General features: G+C 36.9%; 1 protein-coding gene across 1 annotated transcript in view; it reads right to left on the reverse strand.

The window, feature by feature from the left end:
- Positions 1–1,796: 1,796 nt before the first annotated feature.
- LOC126334645 (gustatory receptor for sugar taste 43a-like) overlaps positions 1,797–25,369 on the reverse strand; it is an 84,228-nt gene continuing 60,655 nt past the window's right edge. The window contains exon 4 of the mRNA XM_049997089.1: positions 1,797–1,968. Coding sequence (XP_049853046.1) covers positions 1,879–1,968 — 90 coding nt within the window. The 3' untranslated portion in view covers positions 1,797–1,878. The remainder of the gene's footprint in view (positions 1,969–25,369) is intronic.

The following is a 25,369-nucleotide window of genomic DNA, read 5'->3' on the forward strand; positions in this document are numbered from 1 at the left end:
AATTTATTGGTAGCATCGACATTCTTAGACCACATAGTATTATGAAATTTTAAATATCATGTTCTTATGTTACATAAACAGTCCACTGAAAAACTTTCACCTTTACAATCAGTTCTAAATTATTGTCTGAAAAATAAGAATATGGAAAACACAGACTTTGAAGCAACTTTATGTACGTATATTTACTAGGTAACTGTTGTCCTAAATTAAAATTCAAAAAGGGAAAATATTTACTAATAACAAACATACAGTATAAATGTTCAATAATGTGCAGGTAGCCTAGCATCTGCTTATGCCATTGATGTCTGTTGCACGCAGAATGTTCCCAGTCAGATAGTTGAATTTATATCTCGCCATAATTTGGTGTTTGCCATTCATGCACATAGGCAGATGCTTAGTTTACATAATCACATTTAAGACTGCACAGTAGCTGCAGTTCACTTGGCAAGTGGCATGGCAGCTTCATTGTGTTGTTCTACTTATGGATAGAAAATACCTGTGACTGGATGGCAGTAGAAGCTGGGTGGCGAGTTCATGCAGTGGATCTGGCATAAAGTTCATCTGCAAGGGAATGACTGACAAATTAAAAGAATATGAGTAGTGTAGGGACACATTATTATTTTGCACACATTTAATGGGTCTTGAAATGCCACTTTTGAGACTGAGCACAGATTTTGGTACATTATATCTCGTATTAGAGCATGTTGCATGCTGTTTGTCACTGGCTTGTTACTGGCTTGTTCGTTCTGGTACCAAGCTTTGACAACAATGACACAATACCAACTGGGCCTTGAAAAACTCAACCACATCCTGCAGCTTTGACTTTGATGTACAAACAGAACGTTGTGACATGAATATTACATTACCCAAAATTTTATCCTTGTTCACCAATGTAGTTGTCTATCACTGATCTGGTCTGTTTAATATCATAGTCCAACCTCAAGTAATCCCAATTCTGCATCCTAGGGGTCATTTTCCTGTGGAAAAGCCTTGAGTAAAATGTGTCTCTTAAACTTTTCCAGCACTTTTAGCTTCAGTTACTGACTTTTTCTGTTTGGCCCAAGAAAATGTATGTGTGAGAGCAGCTGTGTTGTGTACCAACTGTGCTACAATTGTTTAGTGTTTTATGTAGGTATCACAAGTGAACAGTTGGCTACATGCATGACTGGCATCACCAAATGAGGGTAAATTACAAATTTGGCCACTCAGTTGTTGAACATGCTGCACACCACAACACCATTGATCTCAACAGCTGCTCCAAGGCCTGTGCATCTTTGATTTCCTCCCTTTCCTCCCCTCTCCTAGTACCATCTCCTTTGACTTTTGCAGACCCAAACTACTGTTCCAGCACATGCCCTATTATTGTCAAGCCCCTGGCCTAAATCTTTATTTGTCCCCCTCCTCAGCCGCCTGCTCCTTACTTCTTTCCCCTGATCCTTTTCTCTCCTCTTATTTTCCGCACCAATCCTTCCCAGTCCTAGCACTATACTCCCCCCACCAAAACCATCTCCCACTCCCTCTCCTAGTCATTTGTCTCTTCTTCTCTTGTCTTCCAACACTGCTGTTCCCATCTATATCCCTCCTCCCTCTTTAACCCATTTTAATTGTCCAATCCTTTCGTTCACCACTAAACTCATCAACCCAGACGATCACTCAAACACTTAGTATTAATAATAAAGCAAACTTTCTCATGATAAGTGTGAACTAATCAAAAGGGACATATCTTATGTATTTGATTTAGATGCCTTTCATTATTAGCCACTTCACATTAATATATCAAGTATGAGTATATAAATAAGTGCTATTAGCATGCCACATAAATTGATAATACAAAAAAGGTGACATTTATTTCAAGATTTATTTACATTTTGTAGATGTTTAATTGGCTGGATTGTTTGGTGTACTCCCTGTATCTGAGTTCTGGAACTGAATTAGAATTACTAAATATGTGGTAACAGCTCCAGCAATCTGAAACAAATAATTAAAAGTTAATGAAAGATTTCTGTGTTTTGTCAGAAAAGTTTGGAAAAATAAATGAGAAAATAGTTTCTTCCAATACCTGAGAAATTGACTGAAATTCCTAACTAGTATAATCATTGGTAATATTAGATGTAATTTAAAAAAAATACAATAAAGTAAAATTTTAATAAATCATAAATTTCATTCTTTTCCAGCAAAATGGCAATATGCTAGTTTTATAGTTATAAGATCACAAGTTGTTGTTGTTGTAATCTTCACTCCACAGACAAGTTTGATTATGCAGTTCTCCACAATTGTTTATTCTATGGAAGTCAGTTCATTATCTCTACACACCAATTGCAACCTACAGCAATTTGAATGAGCTAACTGTGTTCAAGCCTTGACCTTTCTCTACAAATTTGTATTCCCCACAATTCTCTCCATTAGTGTGTCAATTATTTTCTTGATAGCAGAATGTGTCCTGTTAGCCTGTCCCTACTTTTAGTCAAGTTGTACCATAAACTTCTTTTCTCCTTGATTATATTCAGTACCTCTACATTGGTCATCCGATCTACCTGTCTAATATCCAGCATTTTTCTGTACCACCACATTTTTAAACTTCCTGTTCCCTGATTGTCTATACAGTTTATCATCTTCCATATTACACTGCACTCCACACAAACATTTCCAATTCAGTGTTAACAGATTTCTTTTGTTCAGATAAGCTTTTCTTACTATTGTTAATCTGAATTTTATATCATCTCTATTTCACTGTCATCAGTTACTTTAGTGCTAAAATAGTAAAATTCTTTTACTTCTGTTAATATCTCACTTCCTAATCTAGCACCCTCATCACCCAAATTACTTCAATCAAACACCATTACATTTATTGTTGTATGTCGTATAATTTCACTTCAAGACACTAGCCATTCCATTTAACCAATCTTCCAGATCCTTTGCTGTCTGTGGCAGAATTAGTCCTTTGTTGGCAAACATTACATTTCTTTCTTCTTCCTGGATATTACTTTCTTCCTATTTTTTCCCTTAATTTCCAATACTGCTCCCATATTTCTCCTTAATTTCCATCACTGCTTGTTATTTGTACAGATTGAAATAAAAATGGATATAGGCCACAGTCCTATCTCACTCCTTCTTCAACTGCTACTTCCTTTTCATGACCTTCAACTCTTTTAACCATAGTCCGGTTTCTTTACAAATTGTACATAATCTTTCAGGCCATGTATTTTTTCCCTGATATCTTCAGAATTTCAAAGACTGTTTCCAATCAACAGTATAAAAATCCTTTTCTAAATCTGTGGTTGCTATAAATGTTGGTATGTCCTACTCAACTTATATTCTTGCCTTGCACGTGTCTACATTTTCTCTACTTCTTTATATAGTTTTCATTAGTAATTTTCAATCATCGCTTATTAAACTAGTGATTTGCTAGTACTCGCACCTGTGTCTGAAGACATTTAACCTGTCTCACATATTCTGCTGTGAGATGGAGTAGTTTAGTCACATTTGATTGTGTGAAGGATCTTAATAATTCGGAGATGTTGTTTACTCCTGTGTTGCTTTGACTCTGACCTGTCAATTCCCCATTAAATTCTTATTGCGGCATTTCATAACCAATATATTACAAACAGAGACCAAATTGTTCCTGTAAGTGTGTTAAAATGTGATTTCTACATCTGTATATTACCATTACATGATCTGTCTGGGTCGCACAAGGTAGCCGTGTAGTCTAAGGTGCCTTGCCATGGTTAATGCGATCCCCCCATTGGAGGTTCGAGTTCTCGCTTGGGCATGGGTGTGTGTGTGTGTTGTCCTTAGTGTAAGTTAGTTTAAGTTAGATTAAGTAGTGTGTAAGCCACTTGCCACAAAAAAAATCTGTCTGGAAGCATGAGTATCTCCACGTGTCTTACATGTACACATGTCAACAAAGGCCAAAATTGGTCTACCGGTGGAAAGACATTAGAATCACAGTGGTAGAAGGGAGTGTCATGGATAACATACCATGACCACTTTAAAACCACAGCTTCTAATAAAAATGTTTCCCAGTTCAAAAATAAACAACAGTAAATTTCACATGAAAAAGGTCATATTCATTTTTTTTCCCTAGAACTAATAGTTTCCATGTTACAGGGGATGGAAAAATTGTCAATCAAAAACATTGTTTTAACAGCATAAAATTAATGTTGTCTCTAAATGAAATGGTCTAAAAGCAAATAGAAGTGGTACAGTGTAATAAGTCCTTGAGAGTCATGTTGAGAGATAAATTGTGTCCTGGAACTGTAACAAGTTGTGTAAGTGGTGCGGAGGCGGAGATGTGTGGGGCTGAATCATGAGGGAAGGAAGGTCACCGATTTGTGTTCATGCACTTCCTCATTCATATGTTTACAAACTGAAGACTTAGTAGATTATTCGCAGTCCATCTATGTCACTACATCACAAGAAACAACTATGGGATGTTTTACAAAGTTATACCAACCCTCCTTAGCATGCCTTACGACTCGCAGGCCTTGCAGTGCGGTGCCCAGTAGGGTGTTTATTTTCTACAAGATGTGTCAGTACTACATTAACTTCAGGTATGAGTTACTAATAATACCAACACAAGAAACATATATGGACAGAAGCTATGTAAATCTCTAGACACTCTTCTCCTCTGCTGCAGGGGAAATTGATTCTTAGTCAACCTGCACCACAGCTGTAGTGTTCTTCTGGTAAAGGCAACAACCTCACCACAAGTGCTCAGTTTTCAGTTTACAGATTGACTATACCGTGCCATCATTTCCCATCCATTTCTCTTATGAGAGTAAACAAAGTAACTTAACTGGGCTATGTTTATAAAGTCAAGTTATTTCAGTTTATTAACTGAGTACATATTTGAAATTGTTAAGTGAGCTACTATGTAAAAAAGCTCAACAGCTGGTACTTTCATCTGTCTACCACACTGAAAAGTCTGTGTCACATGTAACATGCTGTCAATATGTATTAGTCAATGTTGATTTCATAGTCCCTACTATTACTGTCTGGAATAGATCCCACAGCACAATGGGGTGCCAAACCCCAACACCTGTAGAGGCCCTGAGGATCAAATTGCCTCCTCTGCAATCGAAGTAGGTCACCTAAGTGTTACTTTCAAGTCAGTTAATCCATTAAAGCAAATTAATGTTCTAATCTTGAACATGATCAGTCCCATTCTATCAAAAAAATGGCTCTGAGCACTATGGGACTCAACTGCTGTGGTCATCAGTCCCCTAGAACTTAGAACTACTTAAACCTAACTAACCTAAGGACGTCACACACATCCATGCCCGAGGCAGGATTCGAACCTGCGACCGTAGCAGTCGCACGGTTCTGGACTGCGCGCCTAGAACCGCGAGACCACCGCGGCCGGCCCCATTCTATCAGACATTTTCGCACTCATCTTGGAAGATGTGTGGTAAGTGGCTTCACTTATGTTAGTGCAGCCCACTCTACAAGTGACATAATTCCTTAGTTTAAAAGATTTATGCTATCTACCAGTAACACGATTAACAATGAGAAATGCAGTAATTTTCTGGTCCTTCATTAAATCAGCACTAAGTGACTACAGCACAATTATGTGGCTTTGCAATATGATGTCGAAGACACCTTTCCCACCAACACTACATATGTCACTGACAACATCACACACATTAAACATTTCTCAGCCTTTGTTTACAGGAACATATTTTTTTATGTAGAAGCTCACTTAATGCTGCAAATAAGAATGCATTCAATAAACCAAAACTAATTCCACTCAATAAACACTTGCTCAGTTAGTTTATCTCGTCTATTCAGGTTAGAGAACTGGATAAGAAATTTTGGGGAGGAATAGTCTGTCAGTGAACTAAAAATCCAGCAGTGGTGATGGTGGAGGAAGTCATATTTTCCACAACAATGATACAGCTCTCTTACAGAATGCCTCAGAATCAATTTCCTCTCTAGCAGTGTTGAACAGTGTGCTGAGATTTATGTAGATTCTATCCATGGGCATCACTTGTGTTAGTATTATTAGCATTTCATATCTGCATTCCACATAGTTTTAACACACACTGTTGAAAATAAACAGCTCCCAGCCATGTCTTCACAGTGCTTCACCATTGATTAATAAGGACATGCTGTGGAGGGTTGGTATAACTTTGTGAAACACATAATAGCTACTTCTTGTGACTTAGGGGGAGGGGGGGGGGGGGGGTAGATAGAGTAGTGACTCATCTGCTTCATCTTCCATTGGTAGACCTATGAAGGAGGGAAGTGTATGAATAAGATCCGACAACCTACCTTCCCTTGTGCTTTCACCCATCCCTATTTTTCATTTGTGTCCTGGAACACTATTTATACCTTAATACAGTTCTACTGCATTTACACATGATACATACATTTTGAAATGACATATTGTTTTATTGAAACCAAAAAAGGGCTCAAAATAACCAACATATGGCATTTAATATGATACAAAAGCAATAATTAGCATAACATTTGATTTTCAGCTTATAAGATGTTCTTTACAATAAATACTCGGCATGTCAGCTGTCATTCATCAACAGTACCTGTAGTTGAGGGACAATGCTGTGAATAGCCCTGCACATCATTTCACTAGGTATGGTGGCAAATTGCCAAAGGTTGCATCACTAATGAAGTCAGATAATTGCAGTGCGCTTGCAATTTCAGGTAACTCCACAACCAATAATTACATGGAATTGTGGTCTGCAGACCTGGGAGGTCAAGCATGATGAAAGTGGTGGCTCAGCACGAACCTCGCCAAACAATGTGTGCAAGAGATCTTTCACCCTTGTAGCAATATGGAATGGAGCATCATCTGGCTTAATAGTTGTGCCTTCCAGCAGATGTTTATGAGCCAGGCTAGGGATGATATGATTCTGTAACATATTGACTTATCTAGCTCCCATGCCACAGGCAGTTTGAAAACAGACAGTTTACATTTCCTTGACGAAAAAGGGTCTGATCATGACTGATGTGTTAAATCCACACCACACTGTGGCATCGACACCATGCAGTGAGCTTTCCACAACAGTTCTAGGATTAATGGCAGCCCAAATTCTGCAATTGTGAGCGTTGACAGACTCTTACAGTGTGCTGTGTAGCACCATATGTTGGCCAGTTTTTGCACCAATTTTTGATTTCAGTAAAACTCCATGTCATTTCAGGCACGTTGACAAGTTTTACCTCTCTACCTACATTTTTCTGTGAATTAGTGAATTTTCAAATGTTAATGGGTTTTTGGGTTACCATGTAGTTTAATTTTGTACTGTGAAACATTTTCAATAAAAGCCGTAGTTTTCAAGGTATTAAAGGAAACTGTAAAAAAAGTGATTCTTAAATGCCCCCCATCCCAATGCTTACACCCTATCGGTAAGGATTTTATAGTATGTTGTTCATGATATTCTCTCCCACCACTGCACAAAAATTTTATGTGTACATGAATTTTTTTCCCATATTTTCCTACAACGACTGGACTACTTACAGCCATCATTCTACAATGTGGTAGAGCTGCATGTCATTGGGAAATTTGACAGCTGAGGAAGGCCATGTTGGCTAGTTTTAGGAGGACAGATCAGCTAATCATTTAAGCCACTGCCATTGCAACTACTGAAACGGCTGCTGCCTTCTTCATGACTCATCTCACTGGTATCCCTCCAATGTGATAACTTCTGCAGTATTTCTATCTACATTTTTGACTCATACAAAACTCACTATGCAGCAATATCCTAAGTTCGTGAAGTGGAATGCATAATTTTTATGGGAAATTAATCAACAAGAATGTGATGTATAAAGCATGGAAATAGACATTTCAAACTAATAAAAATAATCTCTTGATTTAACATAAAAATTTTACACACTCACTAGTATTATACGTTGCCAAAAATGAACATTTATTTTTTTCCAAAGACCTCAGATAAATTAATAAGTATGGTAAAACAATAATGGAAATTCCTGGATGGAGTAATACATGAAGTAAGGAAAAGGCAACCATTCATCTATAGCGGATCGATGTGCGGAGCATAGTAACAGGTAACAGAAAACAGCATTCACACTATATTTTAAATACTAGCTCTTGAACTAGCTTTCTTTCCAGCAACAGTTTGCACAATTACAGACACAACCACACAGACACTGTTGTAATAAAAATAAAGAAATAAATATTATTAAATATGCATATGAATACACTTTTTAAATTGATAGAACAAGATTGTGTAAATAGAAATGTTCTGTGCTTATATGAATTTTTAGACTATCAGACTTCATTTCTTACTCTCCAATTGCAGCTGCAGGCAGCAAACTCTAAGTACACTGGTGCTTGTTGTAGTTAAGAAAATCCTCCTTACTAAGTTCCACTTCACTTGAATAAGAAATACTTAACACTGGTATCAAATTTCTTTCTTATTTCAAACATGTTTGATACAAAATACGTGTAGCCCATCATCCTCCGCACGGCACTACTTAACAGTACTACTACATACAAGAGAATGTGTAAAAACCAAACCATGCACAAAAAATTGACTGATTTATTTATTTATTTATTTATTTATTTTTTTTATTTTTTATTTTTTTTTTTTTTTTGTCTGTGCCCTACTGCGCATTCATAATTAATGTATTTGCCAATGCTTATGATTGATCAGCATTTTTTTTTTTTTACATAAATACACTGACATGGTATGGAGGACGTACATTGGTTTTTGCTTGTACATGTTTACATTTGCTGATAGGGGTCTATACACTTTATTTGTCGGCTTCTCTTTTAATTAATGAAATGGAAATGTCAGCTTATCCTACGTATGTTAAATTTCTACAAGAAATTAAAAGATTATTTACATAATACGATAGTCCATTACATATTTGAATTTAGAGTGTTAACAATAATGTTCAGTTTCCTTCATTTTCACTGCTGGGTTTCGCTCTGGTGCACAGGCCAATTTGGCAGCTAAGAGCTAGATGCTACCGATCAACATGCTAGATGCTACCATTGCACATGCATGCACTCACTGTCTTAGTGTTGACTTCACACTGAGTGTCACACTTTCACCTGAGTGTCACATATTGAAGAATTGCTGTGGTGTTTGTCTTCATTCTGAGTGCAGTGGTGTGAGCTTATTGTTTAAAATCTGACTCGGTGGCAGAAGATTTCCTTTTTTATAGCCCGGGCATCATTATTACCCATTGTACTTGCATTTTCAGCGGAGAGAACCCCGACCAATAGCATCCATGAATGAGGTAAGTACCTGCTTGAACAACTGTAGTTCACTTGTTAAAGTGTTAAGCATTGTGAGCCACAATACTCAAAAATTATTTCATTGCACACCACACTTAACCATCCACATGCTGAAAGACACATATAGCTGTCCAAAACATAGTATAAATTGCTTGTCATTAAGTTCATTTTTTCATATGGAGCTTGGTTTCCAATAAGAATTCATCCAAATATTGAGTTACAACAATCTACATAACATGATAGCTTATACCTATGGCTGACATTCCATCCATCGGGTGGTACAGGAAAGCATCACACTGATAGATAATGTTTTCATAGACCAAGATAAATTTAATCAAATAAAAACTTTTCCTGTTAAGAATGGTCTGTCGGATCATGATGCACAGCTAGTTACCGTATATGATGTAGCTCCATACAGTAATGAAAACATTCCTCCGAAATAGTATGTTCCATAAATGATTTAACACTTCAAAATTTTAGGGACAGCTTGCAACAGTTAGACTGGGATGAGGTGTACAGGAAACATGATACTAATTTAAAATTTAACCTATTTTATGATACCTTTGTGAGTATATTTGAAAACGGTTTCCCTAAGAAAACAGTGAAATAAAATTGTAAGAAACCATGTAAAAAGCCATGGCTTACTAAAGGGATAAAAATATGTTGTAAACAGAAAAGGGAAATGTATCTTATAGTTAGGAGGAGTGATGATCCCCAAACAATGAAACATTATAAAAACTACTGCACTGTATTAAGAAAAGTTATTGAAAAGTCCAGAAGTATGTGCATTATGTCTGAGATTAGCACATCTGATAATAAAATTAAAACAATTTGGAATATTGTGAAAAGGGAAACAGGGAACCGAGAGCACAGGAAGACTGTATTTCTATCAAACACAATGAAAAGTTTGTTAACAAGAAGTCAGAAGTAGAAAACATTTTTAATAATATTTTTTTTAAGTGTTTCTACATCTACATCCATACTCTGCAAGCCACCTGACGATGTGTGGCGGAGGGTACCCTGAGTACCTCTATCGGTTCTCCATTCTATTCCAGTCTCGTATTGTTCGTGGAAAGAAGGATTGTCGGTATGCTTCTGTGTGGGCTCTAATCTCTCTTATTTTATCCTCATGGTCTCTTCGCGAGATATACGTAGGAGGGAGCAATATACTGCTTGACTCTTCGGTGAAGGTATGTTCTCGAAACCTTAACAAAAGCCCGTACCGAGCTACTGAGCATCTCTCGTGCAGAGTCTACCACTGGAGTTTATCTATCATCTCTGTAACGCTTTCGCGATTACTAAATGATCCTGTAACGAAGCACGCTGCTCTCCGTTGGATCTTCTTTCTCTCTCTCTCTTCTATCACCCTATCTGGTACGGATCCTACACTGTTGAGCAGTATTCAAGCAGTGGGCGAACAAGCGTACTGTAACCTACTACCTTTGTTTTTGGATTGCATTTCCTTAGGATTCTTCCAATGAATCTCAGTCTGGGATCTGCTTTACCGAAGATTAACTTTATATGATCAATCCATTTTAAATCACTCCTAATGCGTACTCCCAGATAATTTATGGAATTAAGTGCTTCCAGTTTCTGACCTGCTATTTTGTAGCTAAATGATAAGGGACCTATCTTTCTATGTATTCGCAGCACATTACACTTGTCTACATTGAGATTCCATTGCCATTCCCTGCACCATGCGTCAATTCGCTCAGATCCTCCTGCATTTCAGTACAACTTTTCATTGTTGCAACCTCTCAATACACCACAGCATCATCTGCAAAAAGCCTCAGTGAACTTCCGGAGTCATCCACCAGGTCATTTTTGTATATTGTGAATAGCAACGGTCCTATGACACTCCCCTGCCGCACACCTGAAATCACTCTTACTTTGGAAGACTTCTCTCCATTGAGAATGACATGCTGCATTCTGTTATCTAGGAACTCCTCAATCCAATCACACAATTGGTCTGATAGTCCGTATGCTCTTACTTTGTTCATTAAACGACTGTGGGAAACTGTGTCAAACGCCTTGCGGAAGTCAAGAAACACGGCATCTACCTGTGAACCCGTGTCTATGGCCCTCTGAGTCTCGTGGACGAATAGCGCGAGCTGGGTGTCACACGACCGTCTTTTTCAAAACCCATGCTGATTCCTACAGAGTAGATTTCAAGTCTCCAAAAAAGTCATTATACTTGAACATAATACTTGTTCCAAAATTCTACAACTGGTTGACGTTAGAGATATAGGTCTATAGTTCTGCACATCTGTTCGACGTCCCTTCTTGAAAACGGGAATGACCTGTGCCCTTTACCAATCCTTTGGAACGCTTCGCTCTTCTAGAGACCTATGGTACACCGCTGCAAGAAGGGGGGGGGGCAAGTTCCTTCGCGTACTCTGTGTAAAATCGAACTGGTATCCCATCAGGTCCAGCGGCCTTTCCTCTTTTGAGCGATTTTAATTGTTTCTCTATCCCTCTGTCGTCTATTTCGATATCTTCCATTTTGTCATCTGTGCGACAATCTAGAGAAGGATCTACAGTGCAGTCTTTCTCTGTGAAACAGCTTTGGAAGAAGACATTTAGTATTTCGGCCTTGAGACTGTCATCCTCTGTTTCAGTACTATTTTGGTCACAGAGTGTCTGGACATTTTGTTTTTATCCACCTACCACTTTGACATAAGACCAAAATTTCTTAGGATTTTCTGCCAAGTTAGCACATAGACTTTACTTTCAAATTCATTGAACACCTCTCGCATAGCCCTCCTCACACTACATTTCACTTTGCGTAATTTTTGTTTGTCTGCAAGGCTTTGGCTTTGTTTATGTTTGCTGTGAAGTTCTCTTTGCTTCCGCAGCAGCTTCCTAACTCGGTTGTTGCACCACGGCGGCTCTTTTCCATCTCTTACGATCTTGCTTGGCACATGCTCATCTAATGCATATTGTACGATGGTTTTGAACTTTGTCCACTGATCCTCAACACTATCTGTACTTGAGACAAAACTTTTGTGTTGAGCCATCAAGTACTCTGAAATCTGCTTTTTGTCACTTCTGCTAAACAGAAAAATCTTCCTACCTTTTTTAATATTTCTATTTAAGGCTGAAATCATCGATGCAGTAACCGCTTTATGATCGCTGATTCCGTGTTCTGCATTAACTGATTCAAATAGTTCGGGTCTGTTTGTCACCAGAAGGGTCTAATATGTTATCGCCATGAGTCGGTTCTCTGTTTAACTGCTCAAGGTAGTTTTCAGATAAAGCATTTTAAAAAAATTCCACTGGATTCTTTTTCCCTGCTGCCTGTTGTGAATGTTTGAGTCTCCCAGTCTATATCCGGCAAATTAAAATCTCCACCCAGAACTATAACATGGTGGGGAAATCTACTCGAAATATTTTTCAAATTATTCTTCAGGTGCTCGACCACAACAGCTGCTGAGCCGGGGGGCCTATAGAGACATCCAGTTACCATGTGACCTTCACCCAAATCATTTCACAATTCGGATCTCTGTGAATTTCCTTCAATACTATTGCACTTCTTGTCGCTATAAACATGCCTCCCCCTTCACTGTCCAGCCTGTCTCTGTGGTATACATTCCAATCTGAGTTTAGGATTTCATTACTGTTTACGTCTGGTTTCGGCCAACTTTCTGTCCCTAGTACTATACGGGCGTTGTGACCATTTATTAATGAGAGCAGTTCTGGGACCTTTCTATAGAGGCTCCTGCAGTTTACTATTGGCACATTAATATTGTTATTCCCTGTTGCATTTTGCCTACTCCTACCTTGCCGCGTCTCAGGAGGTGTCTTGTCGGGTCTAGAGAGGGAATTCTCTAACCTAAAAAAAACCCATTTGCACTCCACATGTACTCCGCTACCCTTGAAGCCGCTTCCGGCGTGTAGTGCACGCCTGAACTATTCAGGGGGACCCTACATTTCTCCACCCGAGCGGAGGTTGAGAAATTTGCACCCCAGCTATCCGCAGAATCGTCTGAGCCTCTGGTTTAAGCCTTCCACTCGGTTCCAAACCAGAGGACTGCGATCAGTTCTGGGAACGATACTACAAATAGTTAGCTCTGATTCCACCCCTCGAGCGAGGCTTTGTGCCTTAACCAATTCCGCCAACCGCCTGTACGAACTGAGGATGACCTCTGAACCCAGACGGCAGGAGTCATTGGTGCCGACATGAGCAACAATTTGCAGTCGGGTGCACCTAGTGCTTTCTATTGCCACCGGTAGGGCCTCCTCCACATCTTGGATGAGACCCCCTGGCAAGCAGACAGAGTGAACACTTGTAGAGAAAATAGGTTCCAGCTACTCATTAGAAAATGCAGAGCAGTATATAGAAGAGGGAGTACCTATGCAATTCGATAACATTTAAATTCAACCCACTTCTCCTACCGAAATTAGGAAAATAATAAATTCACTCAAAAGTAAAAGCTCACATGGAATTGATGGCATTTCCAATAGAGTACTAAAAGCTTGTTCCCAACAAATGAGTAGGTTTCTCAGCCACATATGGAGTAGCTCACTGAAACAAGGAATTTTTCCAGATAGACTGAAATATTCTATTGTTAAACCATTGCATGAAAAAGGGGATAGATCTGAGGCTAACAACTACAGCCCAATCTCACTTCTGAGAACTTCATCCAAAATTATAGAAAAATTAATGTATTCAAGAATAGCATCACATATTTGTAAAAATGAAGTACTAACAAAATGTCAATTCAGTTTTCAAAAAGGCTTTTCAACAGAAAATGCTGTATATGCTTTCACTGATCAAATATTAAATGCAATGAATAACCGAACATCACTGATTGGGACATTTTTTGATCTCTCAAAGACTTTTGATTGTGTGAATCATGAAATTCTTCTATATAAGCTTAAGTATTGTGGTATGAGTGGGGCAATGCACAAATGGTTTAATTCATACTTAACTGGAAGAATGCAGAAGGTCGAAATTAACAGTACAGATAGTCTACAAAAACCAGCAGAGTCCTCTAACTGGGGAGGTATCAAGAACGGTGTCCCACAGGGATCAGTTTCGGGTCCCTTATCATTCTTAAGATGCAAAGTTAGTTCTTTTTGCTGGTGATAAAAGTGTAGTAATCACACACAAGAAGCAAGAATCAGCTGAGGAAATCGCAAATAATGTCTTTCAGAAAATTATTAAGTGGTTCTCTGCAAATAGACTCTCACTAAATTTTGAGAAAACACAGTTTATACAGTTCTGTATAGTAAATGGCATAACACCATTGATAAATATAAACTATGAACAGAAGTCTGTATCTAAGGCAGAATATTCAAAATTTCTGGGTGTGTGCATTGATGAGAAATTGAATTGGAAGAAACACATCGATGATCTGCTGAAACGTCACGTTCAGTTACTTATGCCATAAGGGTTATTGCAAATTTTTGTGTTAAACATATTCAGTAAATTAACCAACTACGCCTATTTTCATTCATTGCTTTCATATGGCATCATATTTTGGGCAATTCATCATTAAGAGAGAAAGTATTCATTGCACAAAAGTGTGTAGTCAGAATAATAACTGGAGCCCACCCAAGATCACCTTGCAGATATTTATTTAAGGAACTCTGGATATTCACAGTACCTTCGTAATACATATATTCACTTATGAAATTTGTCATTAATAACCCATCCCAATTCAAAAATAACAGTGAAGTGCATAGCTGCAACACTAGAAGAAAGGATGATATTAACTATTCTGGATTAAATCTCACTTTGGCACAGAAAGGGGTGAATTATGCTGCCACAAAAATATTCGGTCATTTGCCAAATAGTATTAAAAGTCTGACAGATAGCAAAGTAACATTTAAAAGCAAATTAAAAGAATTTCTGAATGACAACTCCTTCTTCAAAACAGATGAATTCTTAGATATGAAGTAGTAACTGCAAAAAAATTAATCAATCAATTAATTATTTTGTGTAAAGAAAACTTATGCTAAAGTGACACATTCCACATAATTATGAAATGTCATATTCATGATCTATGGAACAAGGGTTAATGTATGTATGTCGCTTATACTATGAACATAAATTCCTAAAGTTTTAAAACGTCATAAAATTTTCATTAACTGGGTTCTGTTACTACAGTTTGTTAGTTAGTTTCAACTTCTCTTCATTCCCATCACATGTACAAATTAATTACATGCCACATTATGACAATACAAGAATATGATACATTTATGCTTTGTTTTATAGATAGGCTTTTATCACATATGGGAGCTCATTTCTTTGTTAGGCAGAGGAGGGAGAAAAACATTGAAAATAGGACTAAAACACCGCACATTGCTGGTAACTACACTTGGCGTTGCCTCCTTATTTGGGAGGGAAGAAAGGTAATACTCATCTACTGATTCAAAGATTTATAAGGAAATGTTACTCGTACAGTGATGGACTAGTTGCCAAGGAACTTCTGTTTCATTTAAATAATGTGTACTGCCTAATCATTCACATAGTATCATGTTGTTTCTTTGTGTATTAATGCTGTTTACTTCAATTCACATGTAGCTTAGTGTGAAACATGACATTTTAACCATTGTGGATTTACTTTTCTTGAATACCTGGAAATGTCATTATTCAAGTTTTAAGGGACATGATAAAATTAATTGGTTTTTGTAAAAATCACACTCTTAAATGTTTTTGTGTACTCTGCAGCAAATAGATACTAATAACTGTCACTGATATGCAGTGTGACGATGCATATCTCACTTTTCATTTGCCTTATGACCTTTGTATAATTATCCTTCTAACTAAATTGTTTACTCGAGGTGGAGCTTGTTTCTTCAATTGATAAGTGCTACTCTCGGCGTAATTCTCTTCTCCTTCCCCATGATGAAAGAAAAAAACTTAAAAGTAATTGCATTTTGTAGCTCGGTGGCCACTGATACATTTGGTCATTGCATATGTCTGCAGATATTTCCATACTTTGTTTAAATTCATAGACATTCATTTATTGTCACACATTATGGTCATTTACACTGCAGAGTAAATTATTTGACATTTCTCACAGTATTTTATCATTAGTCCTTAGCTTATACATCTAGGATAATTGTTCATAATGCTTCCTTTTGCCTGTGAATGCATTGTATATAGCTCAGTATTTAATTCAGTCTCTCAGTACATATATCAATAGGTTTCTTGGTTCTTAGATTTCCTATTTGGTTGCGCCTTCTATCAGCCTGTCATGCATTCCCATAAGTCAATGCCTCCTCCCCTACTACTGGCATCAGTGCGTATTGTTTAGTGCAGACAGCTGACCCATATGCTAATTTTGTTTATCCTTTTGCTTCGCATGAAGCGGTGTATTACTTCTCATTGTTGCTAATTTTATGTCTATGTGTACAAATCAAAAGAATTACTGATGCCTGTACACATTACTTTATCTTAAAATACACTCCAGAAGAAAAATTATACTTAAGAGTCCTGCACACTATGTACAATTATCTTGTGACAGAAAGAAAAAAAATGCTACCTAGCTTCATCATTCTATAATAGCTTTTACGTCTTTGTGGGAGTGGAGACCCTTGTCTCTTCCTGTTTTCTCATAAACTCACCTGTACGTCTGAGGGTACGATATTTTGGAAATTACACGTGGTCTGGATAGAGTAATTGCCACTTCTTATTCAGTTTGCCAATTTTTATCAATTTAAGATGCGTCTGTAAGAGGACTCGTTGTCCTTCGGAAAACTGTGTAACCTTTTTCAGTTTCTTATTATTTCTTATGTGTGAAACCTGTTGAAGAATGTGGAATCTTATTGACAACTTGCATTAAGGGAATTATGGACTCTACCCATCAGGTAGATTTGTGAGGGGTGTACCTCCTAATAAACTGGTCAAAGTCTTTAACGATTCGTTCTACTGGACTTGCTTATCAGTGAAAAAGGCTTACTAATATGTGTGTTATGCCCTGTGGGGACACAAATTGTTTCTACTTTTGCCCAACATAATATGAAGCATTATCAGTTAGTAGTACCTTTGGTTTACCTACTCTCCTCCAATAGTCTCCCTCATTTCTTTTTCTGATATTTGTGGCCGTTGCACTTTTAATGGCATACATTTTGATATGTTTTGAGAAAGTTTCATATAGTGTTACTATGTATCTTACTCCTTCTTTACTTCTTGGATATGGACCAGCTATGTCCAGGGATACTATGTTTAGAGGGTTTTGTGTGAGTATTGGGTGTAGCTCAGGATATTTTGACATATTGCACACCTTGTTAGTACCTCTAGAACTCGTCTTGTCAAATTTGGAAAATAACAAAGTATTGCCATTTTTTCAGTACATTTGCCTACTCCATACTGTCCCCATACTTCATGTGTGCATCTTACAAATTCATCGACATAATCTTCAGGAATATACACATACTATTGATCAGATTTTTCATGTTTCCTATTAAACAAAATGCCCTTGTATTTCTGATACCATGTACTTACCTTTCCACCTTCATCATGCTTCATCATGACTTTACTCCATCTGTGATCTTACTGTTGTAAGATTTTCATTTGCTTACAAAACTTATGGTGGTCAGACAGTTGTGTGCATTAATAATGATTTGATTTCTGGCCTCACAAAAAAATATTCAAATTTTTTTAATTCCCACATTACCGCTAAACATTCCAATTCTGACACAGAGTAATATCTTTCTGCTTCTGATGACATGCAACTAGCAAAGCTGATTACATTGGGGTACTTCCTTACCTTCTTCCTCTCTCATCTGGAACAAGCATGCCCCCAGCCCTTGAAATGAGGCATCTATGCATATACAAAAATCCTTGGACATGTCAGGGTGGCTATGAATGTTTGCATTGACTTATGCCTGCTTAATGTTATTAAAGTCCTCTTGGCACTTATCACCCCATAATCAAAGCCTATTTTTTCGTAACAAGTTAAGCAATGCATCACTGTTCATTAGTTGCTGTAGTACGAATTTACGAAGAAAGGATGCTAGTCCTAAAACAGCTTTTAGTTGTATTTTATTCCTTGGAGGTGGACAATTGCAAATGGCATCAATTTTTTTTTGATCAGGTACTTTACATCGTTCTGACCCATGTCCGAAAAATTTGACTTGCTCCTTTCCAAAACCAGACTTTTTTTAAATTGGTTGTTACTCCATAATCTGCAAATCGTTGAAGCACCTGTTCATTGAGCCTGATATGTTCTAACCAAGTGGGTGTCGCTATTAGCATGTTGTCTACATAAACTGTGACTTTGCTAAGCAATTCTTGTACTAAAAGCTTGTTCAATGCAGATATAAACGCTCCTGCGCTAATGTTCAGCCCAAAAGGTAGAACACGGAATTCGTAACTTCTGCCACCACAAACAAATGCTGTATATTTTTGACTTCCTTCATGGAGCTTTATTTGGCAGTAGGACACCTTGAGATCAGGTATACTCAAATATTTTGTATTGTAAAACTTTAGAAGCTGTTCCTCCAAGTTGTCTGTTCTTACACATACTGGCACTATAATCTTACTGATACTTCTAGCATGGAGAACTAATCTTACAAAACTGTCTTGCTTACTTACTGGTAGTATTGGACTAAAACAAGTCGAAAATGAAGGTTTTATAATTCCCCATTCAATCACATAATTGATCTCTTCCCTTACTGGCTCTTGTTTTGCTCACGGAATAGGATATGACATTACACAAAATGTCTCATGTGGAGAGACTTCAAATTTATATTCATAGTCCTTGATTACACCTGGCTCCTTACTAAAAACATGTGCGTACTTAAACAATAAGTTAGAAAGTTCTTGTCATTGCATATCATTTAGTACCTGTGATTCACTTAGAATCTGCTCTACCATTTCATAACTAATCTCAGTGTTTGCTTCTTGTTCAGTATCAGATTTGTTTGTGAAATATACAGTGGGAGAGAAATATTGTACTATTACTTTAGACTCTGGTTTGTTCCTGTTATTTTCATCACGTGTTTTGACTACATCAATAGAAAACATATAATCCTTTAAATAAAAGCGGCATTTACCATTACCTATGTCAATCCGTGTTTTGTATGTTCTCATGTGTCCATGCCAATAAGACAATTAACTATAAGTTTGTCAATTATAAGAAAGTTGCACTGCACGGTAAAATGTTCAATTTGTAATGGAGTAAGTGTCTGCTGCTTAACCAATTTAGTCTTACTGCCTGTAGCAGTTTACACCTTGCAATTTTGTTCAGGAAATGTTGGGAATTTGCCTCTCTTCTTCAGTTCACAGAAAAATACATTTGACATTAGGTTGGTAGTTGAACCTGTATCTAAAATTAACTGTGTGTCAATATTAAATATTTTCACCTTAATGATTCCCTGTATTTGTTCTTCCTGGACTTCATCTACTGTATCTAACTCATGCTGATACAAATTATCCTTGATGTCACCTTGTTTGTCAAACCTTATGAATCATGTTTGTAGTTTTCCCATGCCCCAACTCTCTGAAAGGTAAATAGCCTGGGGCTTAACTACGACCAGGAGGCATTTTCCGGTCGCATAGTGTGACTTAATTGATTACTTGGGGTAATTTCAGTTAGTTGCACTGAGTGTGTACATAGCCAATTTGTGTTGTTAGGTGCTGTGCAGTTATTTTGCTGCCCAAGGGTCGGCCGCAGTATGCATATGGCATGGCACTGTTGCTGTGCATCGGCCACTGCTGCGGCTGACTGTTTCTATTCATGTTCGTCATAAGGCCTGATGATCATGAATTGTAATTCGATTGTATGCTGAAATTACCCGTGTTGTTTTGAAAATTTCTTTTAAATCATTTTTTCCAATTACTGTACTTGTTACCTCGGGGTATGTAACTATTCTGTTGTGTGAACCATCCATGCTATGTGTTTAGATGACGTTTTACTGACTGATTTACATAACGACGTTGTTGTTGTGCCTCATTTTCTGTGGCTCTATTGGCTACAGATCTTTCCTCATCGATTAAGCTGATAGAATCAAGCACTGACAGAAAATATTCAGTGTTGTGCTCTGGCACTGTGACAAATTTTTCTCTAATGCGCAACGGTAAATGACTTTTCAAAATTTTTAATACGTCTACTTGTGATATTGGGTTCGTCCAGTAGTGTGTCATGTTCAGGTATTTTTCAAACTATCCATGTAGGCTACCGTATTTGTTGAGGAAAGCTCATTCAAATTCAATATATGTGCTATAATGTTCGTTCACTTCAGTTACCCATAAAAGAATGTCACCTTGTGTATATCACATGACAAATCTAATTTTCTGTGCTTCTGTCCAGTTGCATGGAAATACATGAAAAGCACTGATAAATACTATGGCATTCGTTCTTTTACCTTCGAAGTGATTGTAGGAAAGTGTTGATGTCTCAGCGAACCTTTGTCTGCAAAAATAATTGATACGCATGTGGCATTTTCGATCATATTTACGTGGTTATTGCAGTTACCTGTAATTTCAGTTAGTAATAGGTGTTGGTGTAGTGGGTATGTTTATATTTTGCACTCTACAACTGTCACTGGTACCTGCCATGGGACTCATGACAATTTGTGGATGAATACAAACAGGTTGTGGTTTGTTCACTGCACCCTGTGTATTATTTAGGTGCACATTTTGAAATCTGGTAATATTTGCTTATAAAAGAATGCGCACCTCCTATTTTCCATGGCTTGTAGACAAATGTTTACCTTGTTCACTATTTCATTTTGTTTTTCTGAATAACCTTTTCTACAACACCTGTGTATAGCTTACAATCGGTTACTAACTTCTCTGCAATGGTATTACCCTTATCTAATGTACCTGCTTCAGCTTGACTAATAATATCACCCAGATTTTCATTGATCTTCTCTCTCTCCTCCTTAGCACATGCTGAGTCAGCTTCCAATGTTGCTACTTTTAAAGTAAGCTCTTCTACAGTTAGAGGTACACCTTCATAGTCTCTATTTAGTTTGTTAACTACAGTGTTTACCTTTTTTACTGTCGAAACCAACTGGTTTTGTGTGGCTTCAATGTTTGTGTTTGCATCTGTGGTTTTCTTTATCTGATGCTCTACTCGATCATGATGGTCATTAAAAGAATCTACCTTCTGTTTTAACTCCATAATGTTGCTGTTAACTTCAGAAAAGGCTTCCTGCTTTGCCTGTCTTTTCGTATCATTCAATTTTTCATTGATTTCAGTGTGGAAAATTTTTGGCTAAGTCATCAAATTTCTGTGAGACCGTGTCTTGCAAATACTTAAATACTTGTCTTCATTCTTGCTTCATTGTATTTAGATCTTGTGTAACAGTGTTTTGTTGCTGTTTTACCATGTTCATACCTTGTGAGATGGTGTTCAGATTGCGTGTCAAATTATCAATTTTGGTATTCGTATCTTGTTTGATATCACTGCAATTGGTGTTCATATTGGGTTTCATATCATCAAATTTCATGTTTATAATATCAAATTTCACATTTATGTTAGATAATAAGTACCATAGTAGTGCTTCAGTTGTACTGCTATGATTGCTGTCAGCTGTACTTTCTAAATTAATATTTGTGTTGTGAACGAGTGCTGTTTGTAACATGTTCTCAAAATTCATATTGGAATCGCTCTCCATTGTTTCATTCATGAGCAGTATGTCACTCTGGGAGATGCATGACTTTGTCTCAGTTGTAAACATTGTGTCATCAAGGTTATTCTGCTGTGGGGGGGGGGGGGGGGGGGGTGTGTCATCAAGGTTATTCTGCTGTGGAGCATTACTATCATTTGTCACACCTGCGACACTCATCTCTGATCTACTTAAACTTTCTGCAGTAGGCACGCATGGTGCCTGAACTTCAATTGTTTGATCGTGAAATTCTACGCCATCTTGGCTTGATGTTTTCGTATCGCTGTGAACAATGGGCATATATTTTTGGACCATGTTGTATGAATATGCAAAAAATAAAATTTTCACAAAAATGTTAAAATTTTATACACTAATTATTACACTAGATTAATGTAATTTACGTAATGTCAAATCCTGTTTTACGTCTGTTATGAAGTGCAAACTATTGTACTGCTATTCTTTATGTATTTCTGACAATATGTATCACACTGAAAAATTCTTGTAAATGTCTTGAAAATAAAATTCAAGGAAGGGAATACTGAGGAAAAGGTTTCTCTCTACGTCAAAGGAGGCATTTCAAGCATAACCATGCAAGCAACTTGCATAGCTGTCCTACCTTTGCTGCGTCAATCAAAACAGCTTACTATGGAAAATTTTACATGACCTGGTTCAATTCTTATTCCTTTTCAAAAATTTTCTCCCCAATTTTGCCTTGCTCCCTATTGTGATTCATGCAAACAGAAAATACAGACAATTAGTTTTTGTGACCAATAACTATGTCATAGAAATTTCTTACTGTAACAATAATTAACAAACCCTAATCACAACCGGTGTCCTGAAGAACTGGCACACTGGTCAACATTTGTGTTGTAATAAAAATAAATAAATAAATAATATTACTAAATTTTATTAAATATGCATATGAAAACACTTTTTAAATTGATATAACATGATTGTGTTATTAGAAATGTTCTGTACTTGTATGAATTTTTAGGCTGTAGCTGCAGGCAGCAGACTCAAAGTACACCGGCACTTGTTATAACTACAAAAATCCTCCTTACTTGGTTTCACTTCACTTGAATAAGAAATAATTAATACTGGTATCAAATTTCTTTCTTATTTCAAATATGTGCGATACAAAATACTCGTAGCGTGTCTTCCTCCATGCGGCACTACTTAACAGAACTTCTACTTACAAGAGACTGTGTAAAAACAAAATTATATCCAAAAAAATGAATGTTTTTTTCCATTTGTCTTCACCTTACCGTGCATTCATAATTAACGTCTTTGCCAATGCTTATGATCAATCAGTGTTTCATTTTTCTCTGTTTTATTTTTAAAAAGTCTTTTTATAAACTGTAAAAAAATGTGCAGTTGATAACTTGATAAACATCTGCATCATTGGTTTTCAAATTATTCCATGATTCATCCCAAGTAAGATACCTAACTTGAAGGAGAAATGTCCTTTTTTTCAGAAAAATTGTTCTCCCTAAATACCTATGTATAAAGAGATAAGGGGAAATATAAAATCTTATGTATTTTCAAAATGCAAAATCATTTACATAAATCTTTGTTTCTTGAAAATAACAAATACACTATCTCTTTGGTTTCCAATGGCAAATATCCCTCACATGATTAACTAATGAATTATTGTTGTTAGACTCATTATTTACCTAATTTATTTTAAGGTTAATTTATTAATGTTTTTATTGGCTGTGCAAAGTTCATCTTACACTTTATAGAATGGTTACATATTTCTATTAATTTCCAGGTTACTCAACTGATTCTTGAATGTTGATATCCTCATTTCACATTTTATATTTGTCATGAGTTTTCTTCAAATATAGTGTTTGATGGAACTTTTATAGTTATTGTGGTGGCTAATTAAAGATATTTTCAATTACATTAAGTTTTATTATTATTATTATTATTATTATTATTATGAATATTACTGTTATTATAGCATTATTTATTAAGTTCCATTAATAATAGCCCCCATGAGTTTCTTTTTAACCACAGTGGTAATCACTATTCTTCTTTACATCTATATCTCTCTTGCTTGTAAGTTCATTTTTGGCCATGTTTTTTTAAGAATTCACAGCTGAAAATGCTCAAAACAAAAGTTTTTTACTTGTAATATAGATGATAGTTGGTTGATAAACTATTTTATCTTCAAAATGATTGCTTCACTATTGTTATTTTTCTTCCAGTTCTTTATTTTCCATGGACCTTGTACAGCAAAATAGGCTTCATAACAAAACAACTACCAATGTGTTTTTTTACACTAGGATTCTTAAAAAAATAAGAGTGTTATTGCTACACAAATATTCTTAGAAACTAATATAGGAAAAGAAAGATTGCTACTTTCTGTAAAGAAGACACATTAAGTTACAGACAGGTGCAATAAAGAAACACAAAGCTTTCAGCCAAAGCCTTCATCAGTAAAAGAGAGATACACACCATCCACATACACAAGCAAATACCCTCATGCACACATGACCACCAATTCCACCATCTCAGACTGGAACGCTAGAGTGGAATAAGTCAGTACGTATTCCTCGAAGTTTTATTGATTTGTTATCAATGGTTTTGGACAATCCCAGAAGAAGGTGTTGTGTTTTTTATGATTGCAGAACAATTTATTAGATACCAAACAATTTGCTGCTGAGTCCAGGATTTCCTGCATTGCATGGTGTAACACTGTATTGCAGCTGAGGCTCTACATTACTAATAAATCATTGACAGCAATTATGAAGAAGAGTAGCCCCAGGACTGATGCCTGTCTTTACTTCCTGCATAGCGAATGTACCTGTTATTAAGTGAGATTCACTGTTTCATGTTGATTAAATATGAATCATGGCTAAGGACGAATTACTTGTCCCACAGTATTAAAGCTTTGCACACAGGTTGTGTTGTAATAAAAATAAATAAATAAAAACATTCATATGTGTATGAGAAAAATTTAAAGGGCATAGGGATAATACAATTGTGTTATTAGAAACATTCTATGTTTGTATGAATTTTTAGGCTATCGGACTTCTCCTCTTACATTTCAATTGTAGGTGCAGGCAGCTTATCCAAGTATACCAGTGTGTGTCATAAATAAGAAAATCTTCCTTACGTTGTTTCACTGCACTTGAATAAAAAACACTTAATACTGGTACCAATTTCTTTTTCTTATTTCAAAACATACACTCCTGGAAACTGAAATAAGAACACCGTGAATTCATTGTCCCAGGAAGGGGAAACTTTATTGACACATTCCTGGGGTCAGATACATCACATGATCACACTGACAGAACCACAGGCACATAGACACAGGCAACAGAGCATGCACAGTGTCGGCACTAGTACAGTGTATATCCACCCTTCGTAGCAATGCAGGCTGCTATTCTCCCATGGAGACGATTGTAGAGATGCTGGATGTAGTCCTGTGGAACGGCTTGCCATGCCATTTCCACCTGGCGCCTCAGTTGGACCAGCGTTCGTGCTGGACGTGCAGCCCGCGTGAGACGACGCTTCATCCAATCCCAAACATGCTCAATGGGGGACAGATCCGGAGATCTTGCTGGCCAGGGTAGT

This window comes from Schistocerca gregaria, chromosome 2, assembly GCF_023897955.1.
Source record: "Schistocerca gregaria isolate iqSchGreg1 chromosome 2, iqSchGreg1.2, whole genome shotgun sequence".
Lineage (NCBI taxonomy): Eukaryota > Metazoa > Arthropoda > Insecta > Orthoptera > Acrididae > Schistocerca > Schistocerca gregaria.